Source organism: Eleutherodactylus coqui, chromosome 4 (genome assembly GCF_035609145.1).
Source record: "Eleutherodactylus coqui strain aEleCoq1 chromosome 4, aEleCoq1.hap1, whole genome shotgun sequence".
Classification (NCBI taxonomy): Eukaryota; Metazoa; Chordata; class Amphibia; order Anura; family Eleutherodactylidae; genus Eleutherodactylus; species Eleutherodactylus coqui.
The window spans coordinates 65,922,383-65,942,193 of record NC_089840.1 but is presented as its reverse complement, the minus strand read 5'-3'; the positions used below and the strand labels follow the sequence as shown (position 1 = coordinate 65,942,193).

Sequence of the window (19,811 nt, the reverse complement as noted above, 5' to 3'; positions counted from 1 at the left end):
AATATGAAGTCATAACTATTTCAATGTCAAAAGTCCCGAAATCATTTGCATAGGACATGATAAATCAGTGGTTCCCATATTGTTTTGTGCAGCTTTTAGCCTAAAGCCCTTCTAAAAATCGTTCAAACTAGCGAAAATGAATGACAATTGTCCAATGTAAACGCAGCGACCGACAAATGATAAATTGTTCGCTTTCTGTTCATCGCTCATGTTATGCAGGCATAAAGATCATCATTGGCTCGTTCACTAATCGTTCGGCTTAAATACTAATTGTTCAGTTGTTCTCATTCGCTTATACAATGAATGTGAATGAATAAACAATTTCTTGTTTTAATGTGCCAACGATGTATCTGCCTGCATAAACAGGCTGGCTGAGTGAACTCTGACGTCATTCGTTCGTTCAAATGATATACCCTTTGGTGTAAATGTGGTGCATCTGTAATGGCGGCTCAGCTCCACTGAAGTTAAGTGGGTTAAAGTGGCTGTCCATTTGTAAACTAATAATGGATTATCCTTAGGATAGACTACTAATAGAAGATGAGTGATGGTCCACTGCCTAGAGCCCTGCCGGACAGTTTTTTGTCAGACCAGGATGTTTGTACACCAGTCTGATTTCTGCAGGAAGTGGACAGCTCCATTCACAATACAGTGGCCAGGCTTGGTATTATAGGCAAAATTCCCATTGAAGTGAATGGTCTGTAATACCAAGTCTGCCCACTGCAATTGCAACAGAGCTGTCTGCATCCTGCAGAAATCAGCATGGTGCTTAAGTGCCTAGGCTCAGAAAAGAGCTGACCAGCAGCGATCCTGGACACTGGACTCCTGCTGATCTACTATTGATAGCCTATTCAGCAGATAGGCCACCAATAGTTTACAACTGGGCAGCCCCTTTAACTCGCAAAGCCTGATATTTGTATCCGATTTACTATTCTTTCAAAATTCTCATTTTCCTTTCTTACTAATGCGTAAAATACTTACGAACTAAACTGTCCTTTGAGCACAAGGTTTGGCCCAGTTCCTGTTAATGTTGCTGTCCCGCCAATGCTGGCTGCGTAGCATACACACAACATCATGCCTTTATTAATTTTCTTCATTTCCTTTTTTTCTTTAACCTCCGCGGAAATATCTTCTTGCATATGTCCATTGGCCACAACTGCAAAAAAAAGGCACATAGCTGAATTAATCTAATCTATAACATTGCCCACATTAGTGCTCAGGACCCTTTTAGTCCTTTTCTGCTAGTTCCTAGTAGTACCCAGTTGAGTCCATGGGACTGTCTCTGCGGTAACGTTTCCCATTAACCCACCCCTCTATGCTGCTGTGATGTGGATGACGTACTTGACGACATCTACAGAGAGATGGAAATCTCAGACATGCGCCATGAGTTCACGAACCAACGCATGCGCAGATCATCTGTCTGACAGATTCGGCACACCCGTCTGCACATGCGCCACCCCACAAACTCACAAGATTTGCATCGCTCCATGGATAAGATCTAGTAGGCTGTGCACATCACAGCGGGTTTATGGGAAATGCTACATCCAGTGGAGATGCTCCTTCTCATCCACTAGACCAGTCCCCAACATTTACATGCAACACAAGAAATGTATAAATACGGCCTTCTCAGGTATGCTTTAATAAGAAGCATTAGCAAACAGTTTATTAAACAGATGAATGTCACTATTCTATCGTTGTGTGCGGCTCAGTAAAAAGTGATGACAGGTTCCCTTTAAGGATGTTAGAAACTTAGAGCATCACACTGCGCTTAGGTCTAATTAAAGTAAATCATTGAATCACAGAGACAGATTGGTTCTCCAAAAAACAAGACTAAATAACTCAAGAGAACCAAATATTAAAGCATAGCTTTTAATAGTATCACTACCAGAACTTTCTCACTCTCCCCGCCGCCCCCCCGCATGGTGCTCAGACGAGTAATCAGTCACTCGAAAAGACCGATTCTTGCTCGAGCATTAGCCTTAAATGAGCGTGCTCGCTTATCTCTAATCTAGACTTTACTTATTGGCCTATTTTGGTACCTCTATAGCTGTATTGGATCAATTTTTGTTTGTCTGTGTTTGGGTAGTGGACTCCCCAACTTGATATTTTAGTGGTACTATTAAAAGCTATGTTTTACTATTTGGTTCTCTTGAGTAATTTAATCACAGTGAATCAATTTATTGGAGTATGGGATCCATGGAACACCTTTTGAATGATTTGTCAACTATAAATGCAAACTAACTTTACCCTTTTTTTTGTTGCGTCTTGTCCTTACATCCCTTGAAGTCTTTGATTGATTTTTTGTGCCTATGATATAGTAATGCTATATGGCGTTTATTGATTGAATGTAAAACTATCTTATGTTTTATTCTTTTGTTACTTTTTTGTACTATTTGTAAAATTTAATTTCCAATAAAAACATAGTTAAAAAAAGAGTGTCTGACCCAGATGCCACACAAGGATGGCGCAGACAATGTCATGGACACAGCAGAGTTAACCAGAATGGAAAGGAAAATGCTTAAAATGTAACATTTATTATACAAATTCTCTAAAAGTTCAGAATTAAAATATTCCCACATACTAAAACCAAGTTGTTTTTTTCATGTATATCTAGACCTCTAATATTATTACTCACCGACATTAAGAGCATAACTCAAAAAAGGGTGTCCTAAAAACACCTACAAGTCAATAGAATCTGATCATGAATTACCCTTCTCTCACACCTCAGATGAATACAGAGTCATCGCCCTGTTAAGGGCGGCTCCTTACAGGAACCTGTCCCTGTCACACACCCTGCTGTGCCTTTCTACTGTTGCAGGAAAGTCAATTGCATCAGTGGATATCAAATCAGTCAACTTGTCTTTCTAATGTATTATTTCCATACTATGCACATTCCTATTAGTGTGCATAAAAGGGGGCCAATCGCAATGGGTGTTTACTGACTATGAAGCAACAAACTTAGTGGTTATGGTATCTCAATGAGGGCAACAGGCTTAGTGGTTTCAAGTCTTCACAGAGGCAGATAGCTTGGTGGTTACAATTCTTTACAGAGGCAAATGGCTTGGTGATTACATGTACTTACAGAGGCACACTACATGGAGATTTATAGCAACACAGTCTCTAACAGTCAACTCCCTTCGGCTGCTGCGACTGGTAGCAATAGCAATAAGTCTCTACTAGACAGGTCCCTGCTCTTACCTGTGTGCATAGTTTATCTCACTATCAAAGGAATGTCTGAGGACTCTTGACTTATCAGGACTCATATTTGCCTCTGCTTTTCAGTGCAGCCAAGTGCACACCAGCAAGCTTCAGTACTCGCAATAGACACGCTAGTTCCATGCATTTCATCCCCACAGGTGTAATCGAGCATTTGAACTGGCTCGTCAGCACAGCTCAGATATTAGAGACTGTATTCTGTTGACCACCAAAGGGCTCTGTGGTTACTGGATCCCTTCTGAGCAAGACTCATCTCCTCAATTTCTTTTTCAAAGACTCAAGAGTAGCAATTTCCAGGACTGCTCTTTAGGGCAGTACAATGAATTCACTGAGGCAGAGGGGTCTTAAATAAATCTATAGCCCAGAAGAAGTACCCTAAAATAATAAACTCTTTATTGAAATAATTATTACAATCTCTGGGCAGTGGACTAACAAGACAAACAAACAGACAAAAAAAATCACAATAATGTATCTATAGAGCAGAGTTCTCCCACCCAGTTCTATACTAACTGCAGGTGGACCCTTGAATAGTGCCTGTCAGGCTTTTACCCACTTGATGGGTTGGACCTATCTGAGTTGGCCTACGTATGTCTAATTTGAGATGACATTAGAGCAAAAATAATAGCCTGATAGACAAACATAGAGGTTTCAGGACTCCCCTACCAACAGAGGTAACCCACCAGATTCAATAAAGAGGTATACGGTGGTTTGGTTCAATGCATTTCAGTTGGACCTTCAACTCATCAGGAACCAGGTGGTTATGTGAATCTAGGGGGAGTGTAATGTAGCTCTTACCCCAGTTTAATGAAATGCCAGACCTATTAGACTGTCCAGGGAATGCTATCAAGTTAGTGATAGCTATCAGGATAGTAATGCTCACATCAGGACAATGGTGCTCAAATTTTGAGAAAAATGCGAAGCAACTTACATGCCCAAATGTACCAATGTATCTGATATTGCTATATCCAGGATCCTAAACCAACCAGATCTCACTGGATGCCAATTTAAAATTATAGTTAAATTGCATAGTTGGCTACAAAAACCCTAGGAACTGTATTTGCAGCAATATTAAAAAAAATAGATGCTATTGCAAAATCCTAGGCTTTCTATCTCAGCAGTGCCTTCGGGTGCCAATCTTTTGCTGCACTCCTGCTGGATGTGACTGCCATTGCCCTGGGACTCCTATTTCCTGCAATATCTAAGACTGCTGTTATGAATCTGCATTCATCCTAGATCTCTAGCTGTCCAAACCCTAGATTTGTATAATCTAAAAGAGAAACCTAAGACTGCCTAAATCTGCCTAAACATCAGCTAGTATAGGGAGCGATCCCCCACCAGGCTAACTAATAGAGAGGATAGCTAAAGAAAATAGCATGGCTGCCAGCCCTGATGGTGGAGTGGTGGCTGTATGACTAGGCTTCAGTCAATCCAGTCTTAAATAGCCTGGCTTATGCCAAGTCCAGCCTCGGGGTGTGTACTCTCCATTTCAGTAAAGCTATCCCTCCGTAGGTGAACCAGTCAATCAGGACCCGTCACCATGGTGACTGAGAAGCTAACCACCATGACAACAGCAGAGTATGCCATACATTGATTGGCCATGTCAATATCGGTACAGCCTACTCCCACAAGAGGTCCACCCCTCTACATCAATAGGCATCTCTAATTGGTGATAGGGGCGGTACCGGGTAAAACACCCCATGCCCCCTAACTAATGATCTCCACAGAATGCCGGCCTGCATAGACCAAGCCCATCTCATTAACCTGATAGTATTACTGTTCACTGGAAGCCTCTAACTCTAATACCACGCGATATAGATACTAATGCCATGCCAGTATCTCCTGGGCGCCGCTCCTACAGCATGGGTACCGCCCCCATGGATGTGCACCTGGATGTTCATGTCACAAAGAGCACAGTTCCCTTGGGCTCCTCCTCTTTGATGTCATTAGATCTCGGAACGCCCACTGTATCTCTGTGGTGCTGGAGAGCCGGGATGTGTGATGCACATAATATTACTCAGGTAAATACCCACAGCTATCTGTTTGTGGTGAGGACAATTAACGGGCCCTACCTGTGCATTGATCCCAGTTATAGAACCTATCATATCATAGTCTTTCACCATTCTATTAAAATACTGACTGTATTATATGTGTTTTATTAAATAAAACACCATAACATAATGCATTGCCATCTCTTGATATAATTACTGGAGGAACTGGTTACAGTAATGTGATCATAGATTGACCACTATTAAATTATGGGTTAGGAGCAAGCACCAATTAATTAGATATCAATTCTCTATTAGTTAGTTTATATTAGGGACTAATATGGATGCCAAATGTAAAGGATCATAAATCCAAGCCTGGCTCTAAGAGGTAAACACCGGTTCATGAATGAGGATAGAAAATTAAGGAGAGAAAGTGTTGGATAAAAATCTTTACTCCCTTAGGCAACATGACTATATATATATAGATACCAAGACAAAGCATAAGGTGCCCAGCATGTCACATCAATGCACTGGCAAAGCCAGATAACGTGTACAGAACCTTCATATCCTACAGGCAGAACTAACAATCCGACCAAACAGTTAAGGTCAGAAAAGACATCATTTCCTGAATCCAGGAATCAGGAATTCTTTCTTTAACAAAGAGAGCATAAATCGCACTGCTATCTTGGATGAGAGGAATTGGGTTGAATAACAAGAAATAGAAGGCGGAACGATAGGTATAAATAGTTGGAGAGGCAGAAGGGTAAGTATGGATGGTAGGAGTATCCAGGCTCATACAAGTATAGAAGGCAGAAAGGTAAGTATGAGTAGCAAGGATACCTAGGCTACAACCTTAACCAATGAAACTATTAAAGGATAAGATCTCGTTTAGGTCCTTAAGATGCATTGACTTCAATCTAGAGATCCATTCAGATTCTTTTTGTAGGAGCCTTTTGTCCGTGTCGCCTAGTCCACCATACGTCCCAATCAGCTCGAGTCCTTGAAACTTGAGTTCTTTCAAATTGCCACCATGTACCTGCCACATGTGGTTAGACAGTGGGGTATAGTCTATTCTTCTTAGATTCCGAAGATGTGCCTGTATGCACCTCCTCATCTGCTGTACGGTCTTCCCCACATAATTCGTGGGGCAGATACATGTGGTCATATAAATAACGTTGTCTGTTTTGCAATTTATGAACTCTGTTATAAAAAACAGTCTTAGTGACTGCACTTTTGAAGGACAAACTTTTTAGAACAAATTTGCAAACTGAGCAGTCTGAAAAAGGGAAAGTACATTTAATTGTGCTTCTACCCAACCACATTTGATCCAAGTGTCGGGGGGAAAGGTGACTTTTCACCAAACTATCCGTAACGTTCCTCCCTCGGTGAAACGTAATGGATAGAGTGGTGGGAATTGAGTCCTTGATGTCCTCGTAATCTTTGTAGGACTTCCCTAACTCTTGTGGCACCCGTCTCATATGTGCCTATTACCCGGATAATTTCAGCTGCATCTTTTTTCTGTGGGACTAACAGCTTTGCCCTCTCTTGTTTGTCTGCGTGAATGAAAGCCTCCTCCACAATCTTCCTTGGGTAATGTCTCTGAATGAACCTATTACTCAATTCATCGCGCTCTTTGATGAAATCATTTTCCATTGAACAGTTCCTCTTAATTCTGAGGAACTGTCCCCTAGGTATCCCCCGTCTCAGGGGTGCTGGATGGACACTCTCCCATGACAGCAAGCTGTTAGTTGTTGTCTCTTTTCGATGCAGAAAAGTAGTCAAGGTCCCATCTTGGGGTTTCTTGATATATATATATATATATATTTTATCATTTTGTATTTCAGATGTCACTTTTAGTCCAAGATTATTAACATAAAGGGAGTTGACAAACTCATGAAAGGAGGTGTCGTCCCCTGCCCAAAAGAATGAGAATATTGTCGATGGATCTCAGCCACAGCAATACCTTCTCTGTCCACTGAATATTTGCATTCGAAAATACCAATTTTTCCTCCCACCAGCCCAGATAAGTTTGGCATAAGTGGGGGCACAAGGGCTCCCCATTGCTGTACCCCTGAGCTGGAATGAATTGGCCAGTGGACAAGAAGTAGTTATATATCAGAATGAACCTCAACAGATTCACCACAAAACTGTTATGTTTATCAAATTGGACACCCCATTGTTCGAAATAGAATTGAACAACACTGATGCGTCCAGTATGTGGGATCGAGCTATATAAAGTCTCTACATCCAGGCTAGCTAGGTGGATGTGAGGGTACACTTGGATGCCCTCCAGATGTCTAAGGACATCCATAGTGTCTCTCACGTACAACGGCAAGGATGTCAAAAATGAGTGCAAAACTCTTTCCAGGTATACACTAGCGTTCTGAGGTACGATACTATGGGGTGGCCCTTCCGAGGATTAGTGCCTTTGTGGATCTTAGGCAATGCGTAAAACGTGGTGATCCGGGGGTGCTGAGGTAACATATAGTGAAACTCACTGTTATTTATAACTCCCAATTCGAGGCCTTCATTCAAGATCTTTTTCAAGGATCCTTGATATGTCAAGATGGGATTGGACCCCAGTATGGTATATGTGGTTTTATCTCCAAGCAGATCTTTACAAGGTTTGACATAATCAGCGTAACTCATAATCATGATATTACCCCCTTTATCAGAAGGCTTTATAACAATATCGGAATCAATTTCAAGAGAACGTAAAGCCTTAAATTCTGGGGGAGACAGGAGGGTGGAGGATCTCGTTCCAATTCTGCAAGGACCAATTTTTCAAAAACATCAATGAGTAGAGAGTATATAGGAGGGGGGGTCGGAGATATTCCTGGGCCTCAGATCAGTAAAGGGTCCTTTGCCCGAAGATCTAAGGCCCTCAGCCTCAAGACCTTCTTCACTGATCCAGATTATCAACAAAGGGAAAAAGCTCTCCAACAAAATATAGAGAGTTATACGACCTATATCAAAGAAAGGAAGCATTTCCAATTTGCCAGGGATCCCCGTGATTTCAGAGAGGGTAAGGCATATAAGGAAAAATATAAATTGGACATGGAGATCAGTTCATCTGCTTGTGAACAAGTAGAAACCAAACACATTAGGAGGGACAGGTTTGTCCCTAACACGAGAAGAGGGCAGGGAAGACAGCGTCACAGGGGTAGAGCTAGGAGGTCCCCTGATAGAGGTTTTTTAGGCCAACCGATCGGTCATTACTGTCCTAGGGGACAGTTTCTCAGAATTAAGAGGAACTGTTTGATGGAAAATGATTTCATCAAGGAGGGTGGTGAATTGAGTAATAGGTTCATTCAGAGACATTACCCAAGGAGATTGTGGAGGAGGCTTTCCTTCACGCAGACAAACAAGAGAGGGCAGAGCTGTTAGTCCCACAGAAAAAAGATGCAACTGAAATTATCCGGGTAATAGGCACATATGACACGGATGCCACAAGAGTTAGGGAAGTCCTTCAAAGATACTCGGGCATCCTTAAGGATGACAAGGACATCAAGGACTGGATTACCACTTTACCTTTCCGCTTTCTATACTTGTATGAGCCTGGATACTCCTACCATCCATTCTTCTGCCTCTAATACCTTACATGACTCTAAATCTCCAACTATTTATACTTATCATTCCACCTTCTATTTCTTATTATTCCACCCAATTCCTCTCATCCAAGATAGGAGTGCGATTTATGCTCTCTTTGTTAAGGATAGAATTCCTGATTCCAGGATCAGGAACCTATGTCTTTTCTAACCTTAGGTGTTTGGTTGGATTGTTAGTCCTGCCTGTAGGATATGAAGGTTCCGTACACCTTTATCTGGCTTTCCCAGTGCATTTATGTGACATGCTGGCCACTTCATCCTCATTTATGAAGCAGTGTTTACCTCTTAGAGCCAGGCTTGGATTTATGATCCTTTACATTTGGCATCCATATTAGTCCCTACAAAATCTACACCTGTTTTGTCAAATATAAACAGACTAATGGAGAATTAAGATCTAATTAATTGGTGCTCCCTCCTAACCCATTAATTTACTAGTGGTTAATCTATGATCACATTACTGTAACAGGTTCCTCCAGTAATTATATCAAGAGATGGCAATGCATTATGTTACAGTGTTTTATTTAGTAAAACACATATAATACAGTCAGTATTTTGATAGAGTGGTGAAAGACTATGATATGATAGGTACTATAACTGGGATGAACGGACAGGGATGATAGGGCCTGTTATTAGTCCTCACCACAAAGTGGAGAATACACACCCCGGGCCCGGACTTGGCATATTAAGACTGGATTGATTGAAGCCATACGCCCGCCACTCTACCATCAGAGCTGGCGCCCATGCTATTTTCTTTAGCTATCCTCTCTATTAGTTAGCCTAGTGGGGAATCGCTCCCTATACTCGCTGATGTTTATCCTGATATATAGGCAGTCTTAGGTCTTTCTTTTAGATTATTTGGATCTAGGGTTTGGACAGCTAGAGATCTAGGATGAATGCAGATTCATAATAGCAGCCTTAGATATTGCAGGAAATAGGAGTCCTACAGCAATGGCAGTCACATCCAGCCAGAGTGCAGCAAAAGATTGGCACCCGGTGGCACTGCTGAGATCAATAGCATCTATTTTTTTAATATTGCTGCAAATATAGTTTCTAGGATTTTTATAGACAACTATGCAATTTCACTATAATTTTAAATTGGCATCCAGTGAGATCTGGTTGGTTTAGGAATTAGGATCCTGGATATCAGATACATTGGTACATTTGGGTATCTAAGTTGTTACTCATTTTTTTCAAAATTTGAGCACCATTTTCCTGATGTGAGCATTACTATCCTGATAGCTATCACTAACTTGATAGCATTCCATGAACGGTCTGATAGGTCTGGGGTTTCATTAAGCTTGGATGAGAGCTACATTACGCTCCCCCTAGATTCCCATGACCACCTGGTTTCTGATGAGTTGAAGGTCCAACTGAAATACGTAGGTCAACTCAGATAGGTCCAGAATATCAAGCGGGCAAAACCCTGACAGGCACTAATCAAGGGTCCACCTGCAGTTAGTATAGAATTGGGTGGGAGAACTCCGCTCCATATTATAGGGTCAATTTAGATGAGGAGAACTATGAGTGGATACCTTGTAGAGATTACCAGAGTTATCCTGGTTGTCTCTAAGCGCTGTGACTGTCATATTGTCTAAGTATCCACAAGTCTAGCACTTAAAACTCAGTGTTTTTGTAAAGGGCTATTCTTAAACCCAAAGTGTAACACACCTGGATACATTACTGTGATTTTTGGTCTGTTTGTTTGTCTTGTTAGTCCACGGCCCAGAGTTTGTAATAATTATATTAATAAAGAGTTTATTAATTTTAAGGCAGTAGAACATGCAGAACTCTTCTACAGACTCAGAGATCTTTTGGGAGCTTACTGTAGCCTATCTACGGTGACACAGCGCTTCTCTGTGCTCAACCCTCCCCAATTGGAGCGCTAAGTGGAAAGTGTTATAAGTTAACAAATTGCTCTTGGCAAAAGAAGAAAGTCCTATTACTAATCTCCGCCATCACTAAAATATAACTTTTAGTAACATAGTTTAAAATGGAATATTCCCACAAGTGTTAGTAAAATTGCTGGCGAACTGTCCTGTCTAAAGTGAATTGTTATTTATCCTAGTTGAAGTTTCAACCAGAACAGTAACAACTCCTGCTAATGCAGAATAAAATATTTTGTAATCAGTGGAGTGCAACAAGACACATGCCATTAGCATGTGTGACAGATGCCCGACACTGCGGGGCACATGTGTATAATGTGCTCCACCTGAAACTTTGGGTATATAGCTGTTTGGATATATGAGTGCTGTAATCATGTAAAGTATATACTTGACAGTTCTCTATTACTACTACATTCCTTGTATACTATCCCCTGATGAGACCCTTATGATAGGAATAAAACGTGTTGGGACATAGTAGGGTATTACTAGGGCATTCTACTTTGAGGGGGTTGTCCTTGTCAGGGTGGGGTTCCTGTATTAGGCCGGCTTCACACGAGCGTGACGGGCTCCGCTGCGGAATATTCCGCAGTGAAGCCCGTCACGGCGCCCCCCAGAGACCCCATACTTACCAGCGGAAGATAGCGTGAAGACGCTTCCCCGCCCACCGCCGTCGCGTCATGTGACACGCCCACCGCGTCACATGACGCGGCCGGCCGTGTCACGTGACGCGCCGGCCGCGTCATATGACGCGCGGCGGTAGGCGGGGAAGCGTTTTTTCACGCTATCTTCCGCTGTGTTACAGCGAGAGATAGCGTGAACGGACGGCTTCCATTGACTGCAATGGAAGCCGTCAGCGCGTACACCCACGGCAAATAGAGCATGCCGCGGGTGAGGACGGGAGATTTCACGGTGCGTAATTCCGCGGTGGAATTACGCATCGTGAGCATTGTGCTATTAGGTTCAATAGAACCTAATAGCAGGGGGCAACACAGCGGATTTTTGCCGCGAATTTACGCGGCATAAATCCGTTCGTGGGAAGGAGGCCTTAGGCTATTAGGGCTTTAACAGATGTTGTAGTAGGGTGCAATAGTGACAGTGAAGAGACCTTTTATGCCTGCATGGATGAACTTTGTGAGACCTATGATAGTTATCATAATAAATAATAATAATAATCAGAGCCTGCCATATTTTGAGGACATTATGTGCTGGTCTTCTGGAATGGTGAGATTGTTCTGATTTTCGTGTACATATATTTTTCTTGATGTGCCTAATCCAGTCTTCACATCTTACATATAGCCATGTTTTTTTGTGTGGCTTTATTAAAAGTTATGTTCTAAATTACTGACATATACATTTTGACAATATATTGTTGTGGTTGTGAATTTTCATATTGGATGAGATTAACTCCATTTGTTGACTATTTGGTGCTTTTTATGCATAGCTTAAATACCTAAGAGTGGCAATTTCCAGGACCACTCTTTAGGGCACTAAAGCATCCCAAACTCTCCTACAGGCTCAGATCCTTTTTGGTAGCTCACTGTAGCCTATCTATGGTGGTGCAGTGCTTCTCTATGCTCAACCCTCCTCAATTCGCCCTTAGTGGTGAGCACTAGAGATGAGCGAACGCGTTCGTCCGAGCTTGCTATTCGTGCGAATATTAGGGTGTTCGGGATGTTCGTTATTCGTAACGAACACCATGCGGTGTTCTGGTAAATTAAACTTTCTTCCCTGAGACGTTAGCGCTTTTTTTTGGCCAATATAAAGACAGGGAAGGCATTACAACTTCCCCCTGCAACGTTTAAGCCCTATACCACCCCCCTGCTGTGAGTGGCTGGGGAGATAAGGTGTCACCCGAGTATTGAAATCTGCCCCTCCCGCTGCTCGCTATGGATGCATTCTATATGCGCTCAATGGGGCCAGCGGCAGCAGCGCTGACCCCATTGAGAACATATAGAAGACAAATCCTTCTTCTCTGGCACAGCTGTAACAGCTGTAGCAGAGAAGAACGATGTTTGCCCATTGAATTCAATGGAACCGGCAATACAGCCGACTCCACTGAATGCAATGGGCTGCCGGCGATCGCAGGATGAATGGTCGGAAAGGGGTTAAATATATAACCCCTTTCCTGCAATTCATCCAGAAATGTGTTACACTAAAAATATATACCGGCGTATAAGGCGACGGGGCGTATAAGACGACCCCCCAACTGTCACCTTATACGCCGGTAATACAGTGGAGCAAAGAATAAAAAGCATTACTTACGTTTTTAGATGATCTGCGGCGCTCCTGCAGGCTGTCACTCCCTCCTGGTCCACGGCAGACAAGCTTTCTCCACGAAAGACTTTAAATCCCTGCCTCCAGAAGCACATGTGCCTTCAGCCAATCACAGCCAATGACAATGATGTCATTGAATGGCTGTGATTGGCTGTGTTTCTGGAGGCGGGGATTTCAAGGCTTGAAATCCCCGCCTCCAGAAACACAGCCAATCACAGCCATTCAATGACATCATTGTCATTGGCTGTGATTGGCTGAAGGCACATGTGCTTCTGGAGGCAGGGATTTAAAGTCTTTCGTGGAGAAAGCTTGTCTGCCGTGGACCAGGAGGGAGTGACAGCCTGCAGGAGCGCCGCAGATCATCTAAAAACGTAAGTAATGCTTTTTATTCTTTGCTCCACTGTATTACCGGCGTATAAGGTGACAGTTGGGGGGTCGTCTTATACGCCCCGTCGCCTTATACGCCGGTATATATTTTTAGTGTAACACATTTCTGGATGAATTGCAGGAAAGGGGTTATATATTTAACCCCTTTCCGACCATTCATCCTGCGATCGCCGGCAGCCCATTGCATTCAGTGGAGTCGGCTGTATTGCCGGTTCCATTGAATTCAATGGGCAAACATCGTTCTTCTCTGCTACAGCTGTTACAGCTGTGCCAGAGGAGGACGATCTTTATGCTGACAGTGGGGGGGGGGGGGGGCACTCTTGCCGCTATTGTGGCTTAATAGTGGGACCTGTGAACTTGAGATGCAGCCCACCATGTAGCCCCTCGCCTGCCCTATCCGTCACTGTGTCATTCCCATCACTTTCCTGAATTGCCCAGATTTTCACACATGAAAACCTTAGCGAGCATCGGCGAAATACAAAAATGTTCCGGTCGCCCATTGACTTCAATGGGGTTCGTTGTTCGAAACGAACCCTCGAGCATCACGGGAAGTTCGTTACGAATAACGAACACCCGAACATTTTGGTGTTCGCTCATCTCTAGTGAGCACTATAAGTTAAAAAATTGCTCTTGAAATCAACGGAAGCTGCAATGGTTATTACTAGAGATGAACGAACGTACTCGGTTCGGGTGTTTTTACACTCAAGCACCGCTTTTTCCAAGTAACTGACTACTCGGACAATAAGATTCGGGGGGCGCCAGGGGGCGGCGTGGTGGAGCGGGGGGTAGCAGTGGGGAACAGGGGGGAGCTCTCTCTATCTCTCCCGCCCCCACACTCCCCTCTGCAACCCCCCCGCTCACCCCCGGCGCCCCCCGAATCTTTTCGTCCGAGTACGTTCGCTCATCTCTACTTATTACACTTCTGCCTCTGACACTAGGGTTGGATACGGAATGTAATAGGAGGCTTCAATTTCCATTGATTTTAATAGGAGTAGAGTTGGCTATGGCACTTCTACTACCTTCTTCGATGATGGGGTCCACTCTCATTGCACTGGCATAAAGTGGGCCGAAAGATCAGCTAATTGCCGAGAATCCCAAGCAGGAGGTACCCGTTGATTAACCATTGCTAACCTATTCTGAGGATAGGTTGTCAATAGTTGTTTCTGGAAAACCCATTTAAGATCCACCCCTACATTACAATTTAAAAATATGTAGAGCAAAAATAGTTTGGTACTAGAGATGAGCGAATATACTCGCTAAAGGCAATTGCTCAAGCGAGCTTTGCCTTTAGCGAGTATCTCCCCCGCTCGAGATAGAAGGTTCGGGTGCCGGTGTGGGGGAGCGGTGAGTAGCAGCTGTCAGCAGAAGGGAGCAAGGGGGAGAGAGGGACAGAAAGATCTCCCCTCCGTTCCGCCCCGCTCTCCCCCGCAGTTCCGTGCCCACTGCCGGCGCCCGAACCTTCTGTCTCGAGCGGGGGAGATACTCGCTAAAGGCAATGCTCGCTCGAGCAATTGCCTTTAGCGAATATACTCGCTCATCTATATTTGGTACCTCTACATCATGATAATGGGGTAAAAAAAAAAAGAAATTGTATAGTCTGATCCAGCCCTGTTTTGAACATTGATACATTTGCACCATTATTTGTATAGTCATTGGTTTCTGAAATGCAGCCCATACACATGAGCATCATTCATGTAAATCAGCATTCGGCAGTGGTTCAAAAGTTCAAAAGTCCAGAAGTGAGAAGACTCTCAGATTACCTTTTAGGAGAGTCTTAATGTCAATGTTTAATTGGTGAAGTTAAATAAGTAAATTTACACTAAGTATACCAGAAATGACTGAAATACAAATGTCTTATTTCTTAAGTCAATATAAACTCTTAAAAATAACAATAGATAACCAAAGAAAATATTTCCACGTTCTTAACATTATAAATTCTGGGAATATCTGTATTTTGCATGTAAGGGAAATAGAATATTGTTTGTTTCCACACTCAGCAGATGTTCTAGTTCTAGTTAATTGGTGACTTTTTACAGTATTTTATTGAGAATTAGTCCCCATTCCCACGACTGTATTATGGTCAGTGTTTTACATCACTATATGTAAGGGTAGCTTTACACGGATAACTATTGGTCAAATACAGTGTGCAGTAGGAGTCTGGCTTCCTGGTGAGAGGCCTGTGATGGGGGTCAGAAACGCTACCTTTTCTTTTTATGGAGAGCACCTATACGGTGAGTGTGGAGACTCAAAAGGCCATTCATGCTCCTCTGTGTAATATGCAAATAAGGGAGATGGAATAATACCTTCAGAGTGCCACCTTTTGAGTCTCCTCACTCACCGTCTAGGTGCTCTCCATAAGGAGAAAATATAGCGTTTTTGACCCCTGTCACAGGCCTCTCACTAGCAAAGCCAGACTCCTACGCTACTCTGATGAAGAGCAAACGGCCCCGAAACAGCTGTCTGTGCATGGAGTTTGAATTTGCTTTTAACCCTTTGCAATCCAATTTTGGATTCAGGGTTTCCTAGGGGGATTTCCCTTTCTGCCATTTTACAATGGCACAATCTGCTGGCTAGAGCCAGTACTGCAGTATGTGACATGCCGGAAAGGCCCCCGACAACAGAGCGGCCGGCAATATACAGAAAGAATACCTTGCCGGACGTCTTCAGACATTAGAGCTGCACAGGCTTCAATCAGAATGTTGGAAGACGTCAGACAGTGGATTGGAAAAGGTTAATTTCCAGTCATTGTTACAAGGCTTGTATAAAGAGTCTAACTTTGGCTCGAAGGAATGCTGCCTTCCAATAGGGGGCACTACTTTATTTTTTACACGTGCAAGTCGTGTGCATTTGCGCATGCCAAAAAACATGCAAGCTTTCTCCTATTGATTGCAAAGGGCAATTAAGTCGATTAGTTCATTATTTGCAATTTTTGTGCGCAAATGCGCAGGAAATTAAACCATGCTGTTTATTTCTTGTGCAAATGAAATGTGAGCGCAAAATACCCTTATGTGATTGTACCCATTTAAATCAATGGGTTCTATTTACTGTGTATTGCGCGTGTAAAATGCTCCTCAAATACGCGTGTGTTTCACAGACCTAAAGCCTTATTCACACAAGCGTTTTATCGTGGCTATTTTGCTGCAATAACATATCGGGTGAAAATCGTGACCATCTGAACTATTGGATCCTTATGTATTCGCTCAGATGTCCAATTTTCAGCTTCGTCTAAACATTGCGGCCGGCAAAGATAGGATATCGTGGCCAAATACGCTGGCCGATGTTTGCCCTATCTTTTGGCCGCGATCAGCCGGCAGCTCCCATAGAAGCATATGGGACCTGCCGGAAAAGGGAGGGGGAGGGAGTTTAGCAGCAGCTAGCACTGCTAAGCTATGTTAGCTGGCTCTATTGAGCCAGTTGAAGAACTTCTGCCGGCCAAAGGAGTTCCAAGCTGTGACAAATATACGCTGCACCCGGCAGTGTGAATAAGCAAAAAAATGTGAGATTTAGCCGCGACTTTAGCTACCGAAAATCGCAATGCTTGTATGAAAGAGGCCTAAGGCTGCAATCACATATGCAGTTTTAAAAGCAGTTGGGGGAGCTGGAGCCAACAGTGAATCCAAAGGAAGGAAAAGTATAAGAAAAACTAAAGCATTTACTTCACGTTGAATCCATCTTATTTTAAAAACTTCACCATAAACTGCATTTGTGATTCCTGTCCAAATGTCATGTAAAATATCATTATTACTGTCTTTTTTCTGCTCTGTGAGTTGGAAACATCTGATTTGTTATGGCTTAACCCTTTCCAATCCAATTTTTTTCCTCCATTCTCCCCAGCTCCAATTTATTTGGAGCTGGGGAGAATGACATTGTCCCTTCACCCTCCTGATCTCCAAAAGATGATCGCATGATCGCCGGGGGAATGCAGTGCACTCTCTCTTCACCCTCCTGATTTTGGCTGTGACCGATAGCCGAGATCAGGAGGGTGCCGGCGGTCACATGACCGCCGGGCAGAATGTGGAAGTAACACTTCCTCATTCTCTTTTCATACTCCCGACCTAGGCTGTGAGTGACAGCTGAGATCAAGAGGCTCCCGGCGGTCACATGATTGCTGGGCGGAATGCGGAAGTGTTACTTCCGCATTCTCTCTGCATTACATAGCGCTAATTGAACACTATGTAATGTGTAAAAGAGAAGGCAGAAAGGTTTAGAAACCCTTTCTTTCTTCTCCTTGGGGGTCCTCGATGAGGACCAGTGCAGGAGTGCATCTGCACTTGATGTGCCTGACGAGCGGGTGCAGATGCACTCCTGCACTGCAGTGGCGGGCCTGTTCCGACATCGGAGCTATAGAGGAATTTCATGATGTCGGAACAGGTCAGTCATTGAAGTTGAAAGGGTTAAATGTTGATTTATAAGTATTTTATTACAAAATTTACCGGAAATCTGTCATCACAAAACAGTTCATTGTGTGTAGTTGTTCCTGACACTTCCCGAGCTGTGATAGAGGCTGGAGACTATATAAAGCAATGAACATTTATGACAACTCTGAATAAATGTGATGACTCGTTACTAATCACCACATTAATAATTGAATTATTACTTGATTATGTTAAGGATGAGAAAGGCTAAAATCTATGTATTGAAAGTGCGCATTAGCTGCAGAAGCCATGCTAGGAGATTATACTTGTATTACCTTGTTAGACAACTAAGTTAATTTCTTGCAGTAAATGGCAGTCTAATTGCTGTTCTCACCTTGCACATCAGTCATGGCAATGGCATTCTTTTCATACAGTTGCATTCCTGGATTTGTCTGTCCTTCTGAATCCAAAATGGTAGTATCCTGCTTTGTGCTACTGAGCTGACTTAAGACCGCTTTAACAATAGGGACCATCATGGCTGTGGTTGCTGTATTACTAATCCACATAGACAGGAAGGCGGTGACTCCCATGAACCCCAACATTAATCTGTGAGTAATTCAGAGGAAATAAATGTCAGTAAGAAAAACACTCCTCCGACTGGCCTGCTCTAATTGAGCAAATGAATTATGGTGTAAGTACATGAATTTACAGTTTATCCGACTGTACTCTATATGTAAGATTGGGTAACATTGACATTACTTTAGTTATAATGCGGTAATGCTGAGTTACATCCAAAGCTGTATTCAGGATTCTGTTGACATTCTCAAAATCCATAACAAATATGCCAAAAGATTTCAATGTTATGGGGCTCAAACTAATACTAAAATGTTTATCAGGTACGTCATAATCAAATTTATTGATTTGTGGTCAGTGGGTAATGAATTAAAAAGCTGGTGCAAATGAATGCAATCAGCTCAGAATCATTTGCACTGGTGCAAAAGAACGCATGCGTGACCCTTGTCTTGGACATGCAGCCCCATTTCTGAGTTCCTCATCAGGATTTCCTGTTTGTATCTTAAGATCTCTCCATCTTAATTGGCTTTTCTTCGACTCTAATACAGGGTGATTCAAGAAGAATAGTGCAAAAGTCAAGTTGATTTACTCATGCATGAATTGACATACAACAGGCAGAATAATCTGAAAAGATAGAAGAACTCTTCAAGTTTTTATTGCACCTTACAGATGTTCGATGTGGGCATTGTTGCTGACACAGCAGATGTCAAGTTGGTAATTCATTTCTGCCCAGAGATGTCCCAACATATCCGCTGTCACTTTAGCAGAGATGTGTTGTTTTAGGTCATCTAGCCTCACCAACAGCGCTCACATCGAACATGTGTTATTTTGGCTGTTGTATGTCAAGGCATATACTGTATGTAGAAATCAGCTTTACTATTTCAGCATTCTTTTTGAATGACCCTATATCGATGGCCTATCTTTAGGATAGGTCATCAATAACCATCTGGTGAAGGTCTAACTCCTGTCATACTTGCTGATTATCTGACTAAAAGGGCAGCAGTGATCCAGCGAGCTCCATGTCCCTTCATTGTTTATCATGCACAGCGCCATGCATTTCGAAATGACTGTGTCTGGTATTGCAGTTCAGTCCAATTCACTTGGTTAACAAAAGTCTTTAAACTTGATATATATTTTATGTTAGCCATTAGAGATGAGCGAACGTACTCGTCCGAGCTTGATGCTCGGGCGAATATTAGGGTGTTCGGGATGTTCGTTATTCGTAACGAACACCACATGATGTTCGGATGTTCGGGTTACTTTAACTTTCTTCCCTGAGAAATCTTTTCTATATGCGCTCAATGGGGCCGGCGGCAGCAGCGCCAACCCCATTGAGAACATATAGAAGACAAATCCTTCTTCTCTGCCACAGCTGTAACAGCTGTGACAGAGAAGAACGATGTTTGCCCATTGAATTCAATGGAACCGGCAATACAGCCGACTCCACTGAATGCAATGGGCTGCCGGCGATCGCGGGATGAATTGTCGGAAAGGGGTTAAATATATAAGCCCTTTCCTGCAATTCATCCAGAA

At 42.9% G+C, this 19,811-nt stretch overlaps 1 protein-coding gene across 1 annotated transcript in view; it reads right to left on the bottom strand.

Moving 5' to 3' along the window:
• Positions 1–19,811, bottom strand: part of SLC13A5 (solute carrier family 13 member 5) — a 65,103-nt gene that overhangs the window by 18,360 nt on the left and 26,932 nt on the right. The window contains exons 4-5 of the mRNA XM_066599612.1: positions 18,100–18,311; positions 979–1,153 (exon numbers count right to left, since the gene is read on the bottom strand). Coding sequence (XP_066455709.1) covers positions 979–1,153; positions 18,100–18,311 — 387 coding nt within the window. The remainder of the gene's footprint in view (positions 1–978; positions 1,154–18,099; positions 18,312–19,811) is intronic.